Source organism: Salarias fasciatus, chromosome 5, assembly GCF_902148845.1.
Source record: "Salarias fasciatus chromosome 5, fSalaFa1.1, whole genome shotgun sequence".
Taxonomy (NCBI): domain Eukaryota; kingdom Metazoa; phylum Chordata; class Actinopteri; order Blenniiformes; family Blenniidae; genus Salarias; species Salarias fasciatus.
In genome coordinates, this window is record NC_043749.1 from 6,396,148 (window position 1) to 6,403,039 (window position 6,892).

Below are 6,892 nucleotides of genomic sequence, written 5' to 3' on the forward strand. Positions count from 1 at the left end.
GATTGAGGTAAATTCTGTTCAACACCATCTTATTTTATGAACTTGTGTCAATTAAGTTTCCACAATAAATACAAACAGAAAGTAAGGTCTGTTTCACATATTTAATAGCAACTGTTTTTCATTTTCACTTTCACAAAAAAGAGGGAAATAAAGCATCTGTCCATTAATATTTTACTGACTGGTCTTTCAAATACAGCTCACATTTGGACAATCAGATATTTAATACACTGACTTTTTGCAACCAAAAAAAAAAAAAAAACGCATGCCAGCTGGGCAACTTACAAGACTAATTCACATTGCATGCCTTTGCTCTAATGCTGAATTCTTACAAATCAGCTCACAGCTGCTGGATTAAAAAGAAATTACCCTCCCATCTCATTTAAGGATTCAAAGTACATTTCGGATAAAGAAAAAAAAAAATCCTCCAAAAGCGAGGAATGGGGGAGGTACTTCAAATAAATAGAAATCTGCACTATTTACAACACATTTCAACCAAAAACCTTCACACTCTTGCACTGCTGATATTCAGAGGAGCTCGCTGCTCCGGGGTGCTCTGGCCTTTTCGCCCACGACCCCTGAATCCTCGGCCTCTCAGAAAGCGGCCCGGCACTCCAAACGTTTCGATGTTCAGCTTCTTCTCCTCGGCCCAGGTGGTCCGCCTGAGAGCACGCGACGTGAAATTAATGACAAAACTTCACAACACTTTGACAAATGAGAAAGAGGTTATGCAAGTACCTGGGCTTCAGATCTGATGAGATATTGTCAAAGAAGCATTTGGCTTTGTCGTAGAACTTCTCTCCGATGGTTTCCTCCTCCTGCGTGGCCTGACCGTCCCGGGCTTCAGACTCCGTTTTCTCAACTGCAGCAAGATACAGAAACAAATGAACATTGACTGGGTTCAGCAAAGCTAAAGGACTGTCTGGCTGTGAGCTGAACGCACCAACAACCTCCTTGGTGAGATCGTCTTTAAACTGAGCATTCGCCGTCTCAAAGTCAAAATCGGAATCGAACTCTAGAGTTGTGGCCTTGGGGTTTTTCACAAGAAGTTGACCTCGACTCCTGTTCCTTGGCCTGCGATTACCTGAAAACAGGTGCACGGGTTTCAAATTAGCAAAACACTGCAGTGAAACTGGTTTAGGAACAACTTAAACCAGGGTCATCTGTGGTAATTTGGAGAGCTATCCCTTGTGGAAACATACGTGTCATTTTTTAAATGCCTGTCAAACTAAACCACCATTCTGTCAGGAGGACTGCTTATATAATGTGCATTTTGTGACGAACACCTTGTTTTTGCCTTGGTTTCTGGTTCTCAGTGCCTGGGGCCTTCGGTGGAGTTGGCTGCGACTGTGTCTGACCTACAAACAGGAGGGAGGAAAAAAAAAAAAAGTGAAAAGATTTGTTAACTGAAGTGGGATTAAACATGCAATAACAGTCTGCTTACTGGTGGGCGTGCTTTTCTTCGGAACCTGCACGCCAGTGCGACCGGAGCGCGGAGGTGGACGGGTGACCGGCTTGGTCTGTGGCGGGGTTGCCGTCTTTCCTTTTCTCTGTGCAGCACTGGCCAGAGGCACAGTCTGTACCGCCTGCTCCACCGTGGGGGCTCTTCTGACCGGAGCATGCAGTCCTGACACTTAACATGAAAAAGAGGCTCAAAATTTCTGGATTAAAAAAAAAAAAAAAAATGCTGTGGAACTTATCCTTTTCATTATTACCTAGGCCTAGTGCTGCATTGTACTGCTGGTTGAGGAGAGAACTTGCAGCCAGCTGGTTGTAGTTAGGCATCATTTCTCTGTATGGACTCCAGCGTGGATGATACCCAGCAGAGGAGCCGCCAAGGGATGACTGAAATCACCAAGCAGAGGGGGTAGAAGAAGAAGAAGGAAAAAAAGATAGACTACAAGAAATAAGATTAAAACAAATTTCTTGGACTCACATACCTGAACAATAGCAGGGTCACGAGGAAGTCCATGGTGTGGCTTTGGTGGTTCAGACACAGTGATGTCTCGGATATCACTGCCTCTGAATATGATGTACTCATAGATCTCATCTTTGGGCGGCACTGGTCTGTCAGTGGGCCTGTGCTCGGTTCCATGGGATTTAACTGGCGAAACGTCAAACCACAAGATGCTTCTTCAGCCGCAGCAACATTAAATGCAGGAGATAATTGCTTTGAAGTAAAATCTTACCTTTAGCTAGAGCAACCGTGGACCTGTCCGTGTCCACGGAGGACAAAATGCCCTCATACCGGATCTGAGCCTTGGAGATCAAACTTATTTTACTGCCGATGTAAGGAGTTCCTCCTCCAGCGCTCATTTTTGTGGTGAAGATGAGTTGTGAGATTAAGCAGCAGCAGCGAGATCACAAAGCATGAAGCCACGGCGCGGGAACACTGACTAATGGAAGAAAGAAAAAAAAAGCACACAATCAGCAGACACCTGCTAGCGCTTTATACGACGAGCGCCGACGCACGTGTGGCTGACTGACTCACCTGCGCCGAAAAGCGGAGGAGTTCCTTTCATCGACCGGCGTGCGTCGTCAATAGAAGGAACACTGATTAGTTGGTCGTGGTTTTAATGGAGGTCCTGCACAGCAAATTTTCCAGTGTTGAATTAACTCTGAAAGTGTCTGAAAGAGTCTGAAAGAGTGGTCTCATATATACACTGCTGTAGTGTTAAATGTAAGTGTTAAAATATACACTTTAAAGTGTTCATTCTAAGAATTAACACTGTATAGAGTTAAATAGGAACACTGGTCAACAGAGAGGAATATTAATATAACTCTACAGAGTGTCAGCATTAGAAAATTAACACTGGTCAGTGTTGAGATTTTAACACTACAAAAGTGTATATATGAGACCACTCTTTAACACTTTCAGAGTTAATTCAACACTGGAAAATTTGTTGTGAATTTATCCAATCATTTCAGCAGAGTCAACTGGAAAAGCGATAAATAATCAAACGACTCCTCAAAAGACACAATGTCTCAGTTAACAGCTAAATAAATAAATAAATAAATAAATAAATAAATACATACATACATGCATACATACATGCATACATACATACATACATGCATACATACATACATACATACATACATAACGACGCCTTCTTAAAATAATCACCTAAGTCATTTTTTGAGATTTTTCAGGAAACAAAAAAAACTGAACCATTGGTTGAATATATGTTAGTTACTAACAATATTAATCAAAACAGCTATTCCAACAGATGCATATTGACATACAAACAACAAGGTCAGTCAAACATGCAACATGAGAGAATTAAATGACTGAGGCAAATTTTTGTACATGCCTTTGTGACTTAGGCAATTTTAAACCTTCTACCCTGTCAGGTATAAAGTCTAACTAACAAACTAACTGGAGCTATGAATATGTCAATCCTTTCACTTTACCAGATAATACCATGAGTCTGAGATTCAGAAGTCCCGAGGGACACTTCGGAATTATGGAACCATACTAGATGGTTCGATGAGACTTTTGCCCCTATACCCAGGTCAGACAACCGATTTGCACGTCAGGACCGCTGTGGGCCTCCACCAGAGTTTCCTCTGGCTTCGCCCTGCCCAGGCATAGTTCACCGAGCGGTGCCGGTCGCGCTCACAACTGATGCCTCACACACGGCGGGTGCGGTGTGTGAACAGTGGGTGAATGAACCTGGCAGCCTCTGACATTTTTCAGTAAACAGTTGAGTGACAGCGAGAAGAAATGCAGCACGTTTGACCAAGAACTTTTGGCCCTTTTCCTCGCTGTATGCCGTTTTTGGTTCCTGCAGGAGGGATGGCAGTTCACTGCATTTTTGGACCACAAACCCCTCACCTCACCATGTCCAAGACCAGTGAGTCTTGGTCTGCTAGACAACAGCGCCACCTCTCTGTCATCTTGGAGTTTACCATGGACATTCGTCATGTAGCTGGTAAAAGCAATGTGGTGGATGACTGCCTCTCCAGAGCGCACGTGGGCTCTGTTCAGCTGGGGCTGGATTACACTGCTATGGCCGCTGACCAGCAGGCTGATTCTGAGGTCCAGGCATACAGGACAGCTGCCACAGGGTTACGGTTGGAGGACGTTTCATTCCAGGGGAATGGGACTGTGATCCTGTGTGATGTCTCCACAGGACAGCCCCACCCTATGGTCCCTGCAGGCTGGCGCCGCCAGGTGTTCGACGCTATCCATGCACTGTCGCACCCTGGGGTGAGGGCATCCGTGAAGCTGGTGGGGCCAAGGTTTGTCTGGCCAGGTCTCAGGAAGGACGTCAGGAGTTGGGCAGCCTCCTGCGTGGCGTGTCAGAAGGCCAAGATTCAACGCCACACTGGAACCGTTTTTTGTTCCTGAACGGAGGTTTGACTATGTCCATCTGGACTTGGTTGGTCCGCTGCCCCCCTCCTAAGGCATTACGCACCTCCTCACAATGGTGGACCGGACCACCGGATGACTGGAGGTGGTCCTGCTGGCGTCGGCAACGTCAGCAGTGGTGGCTCAGGCCTTCATATCCTCCTGGGTGGCCCGTTTCGGCACGCCACTGGATGTGGCATCGGACAGAGGCCCCCAGTTCACCTTCGAGCTCTGGATAGCAGTGGCAACGAACCTCAGCGAGAAACTGCAAGGCACCACGGCATTCAACCCTCAGGCTAATGGGCTGTGCAAGTGTTTCCATCGCTCCATGAAGGCGGCTCTCTGTGCCAGCCTTACGGACTGCAACTGGGTTGATCGGCTGCCGGGGGTCATACTGGGCCTGTTTTCGGCCCCAAAGGAGGATCTGCAGGCATCTTCTGCAGAACTGATCCTGGGTCAGCCGCTGCGGGTTCCCGGAGAATTCCTCCCTTATCTGTTGGAACCCTGGTCAATGGCGGTTGGACGGCTCGTTTCCATGGAGGCCAGTCGGCATTTTGTCCTGGTTCTGGCTCATCACTGCCTCCCCCGCTCCTATGTACCGAGGATGCTGATGGCAGCTAAGTTTGTATTTTTTTGCCATGATGCCCACCAGGCCCCGCTGCAGCCTCCTTATGATGGCCCGTTCCACGTCCTGGAAGCGGAGCCCAAGAACTTTCTTTTGGAAATTGGCGGGATGCAGGTCCGGATTTCAGTAAATAGCTTGAAGCCTGCGCACGTTCTGCCAGAGGAGCCAATGGAGGTGGAACAGCCTCCGCGGTGGGGTCGTCCCCCCAAATCGGCTGCTGCCACTATGCCCCCTGCACCTGCAGTTGCCCCACCAGCTGCTCCTGCACCTGTACCTGAGGAGGTGTGCAGTTGTTTTGGCCATGTGATTAGGCCTCCTGTGTGGGACTGCAGATGACTATTGATGATGCTTTTTTGTTGTTCCTTGGGGCGCTAGCCCCCTTCTGCATGTTGGGGGGGTGCTGTGTGGTGTAAATGGATTAGAGGATTCTCACATTCGAAGGGGTGGGGTTTAGTGACATGGGTAGGTGTGGTGCACTGACAGAGGGGTTTATAAAGGCGGAGGTAACCTGTCAGACCGGGCTTCCTGGGATGACAGCTGTCGCTGGCATGTATGAAGAATAAACTCCTCTTGCACCAAATCCTTCGTCTGTCTCCTCTTTCTGTGACCGCCACAATGTTGTTCAATTTTTATAGCCTAGTTTATATTATAGTAAACATCTTCAGCTAACAATATCAGAGGAGCCCTGAATCATGGAAACAATGTCAGCAACTGTGTAGACGTTTCTTCTTCTTGAATCAGCCATCATCTTGAAACATCTTAAAATTGCCTAAGTCACATTGTCTTTTGACTTAGGCAAAATAAAACTGCCTAAGTCACGCTCTTGACATAGGCAATTATACTAAAGGGGTAGAATGGCATGATCTGTTTAACTGAGGATGTAGGCATTTTTACCAGAGGTGGCCAGCATCATGAGGAGATGATTTAGGAAAAAAAAAAAAAAATCATTTTCGGAAAAAAATGACTTAGGCAATTATTTTAAGAGGGTAAAAAGTGAAACTGAAACTGACTCAAGCTTTTATTTTCAAACAATTTTCCAATTTCAGAATACAACTTTGGCATTTTTATGTAAATTTTGTCATGGAGGTTTCTTTGTGATCACTTGGTTCTAGAGAATAGAATAGAATAGAATAGAATAGAATAGAATAGAATAGAAATGCTTTATTAATCCTAGAGGGATATCATTTACAACACTGCTGCAGAGAAGAATACTCTTTTTTGTCATTATATGATTTGCAAAGAAACTACAAAGAGCTGCTCACAAGAGCAAATGAAAATGATGTAACCAAAAATACAGCAATATAAAAGAAATACTAGAAATATAAGACAGTGGGATGCCGTAATAAGTTCACAGTTGTTTCACAGTAGATGGGCTGCATTATTTGTGGTGTGCAGAATATGTGTGAATAAATGACTTTAGGGTTGATGCCAATGAAGTTTCAGGTTATGTTTATCTTTACTTTGATACGCTTAGAGCTTGGGGGGGCAACAGGTGTGAACCAGGGGGGTAAATGTCCACCAGGGAGTGGATAGGAGATAATAAAAATATTTGAAGATGAAAGTTTACAAATAGAGGCAAAAATTATTAAAATATAGTGTAATTCAATTAAAATAAATGACTAATTATGAATTTATTTTATATAGTCATCCATTTTGTCTTTAATTTCCATTTAATGTCAAGGTGTTTAAGATGCAAATTTATAACTAGACAGCTCCCTTTGCATTTCAAGAGCAGCACAAATTAAAAAATTGTGGATCCCGATTTTATTTTTGAGCACAAATTGGGCTTCTGCAGTGTTTTAAAGGAAAAGAAGCCAGCAGAGAGCCACACTGTCCCGTGACTGTCTGTCAGCTCGGTTTATTTCCTCTCTCCGGGAGGGTGGGGCGTCCACAGACGTCTCTTCACAACAGCAACT

General features: G+C 45.1%; 1 protein-coding gene across 1 annotated transcript; it reads right to left on the reverse strand.

The window, feature by feature from the left end:
- Positions 1-266: 266 nt before the first annotated feature.
- LOC115388897 (protein LSM14 homolog B-like) lies at positions 267-2,404 on the reverse strand. The gene is made up of 8 exons (XM_030092204.1): positions 2,187-2,404; positions 1,938-2,101; positions 1,713-1,842; positions 1,442-1,624; positions 1,299-1,355; positions 941-1,081; positions 736-859; positions 267-659 (listed from the first exon to the last, which is right to left on the reverse strand). The coding sequence occupies exons 1-8, from the start codon at positions 2,311-2,313 to the stop codon at positions 503-505; spliced, it is 1,083 nt and encodes a 360-aa protein (XP_029948064.1). The 5' UTR covers positions 2,314-2,404; the 3' UTR covers positions 267-502.
- Positions 2,405-6,892: the final 4,488 nt, after the last annotated feature.

Bases quoted from the DNA above. Each gene is read 5' to 3' on its own strand.
- LOC115388897 (XM_030092204.1), bottom strand. From the start codon at position 2,313: ATGAGCGCTGGAGGAGGAACTCCTTACATCGGCAGTAAAATAAGTTTG. The intron at 1,356-1,441 runs GTAAGCAGACTG...TCCTGTTTGTAG, and splicing joins GAAGAAAAGCACGCCCACCA to GTCAGACACAGTCGCAGCCA. The intron at 860-940 runs GTGCGTTCAGCT...ATCTTGCTGCAG, and splicing joins TCTCACCAAGGAGGTTGTTG to TTGAGAAAACGGAGTCTGAA.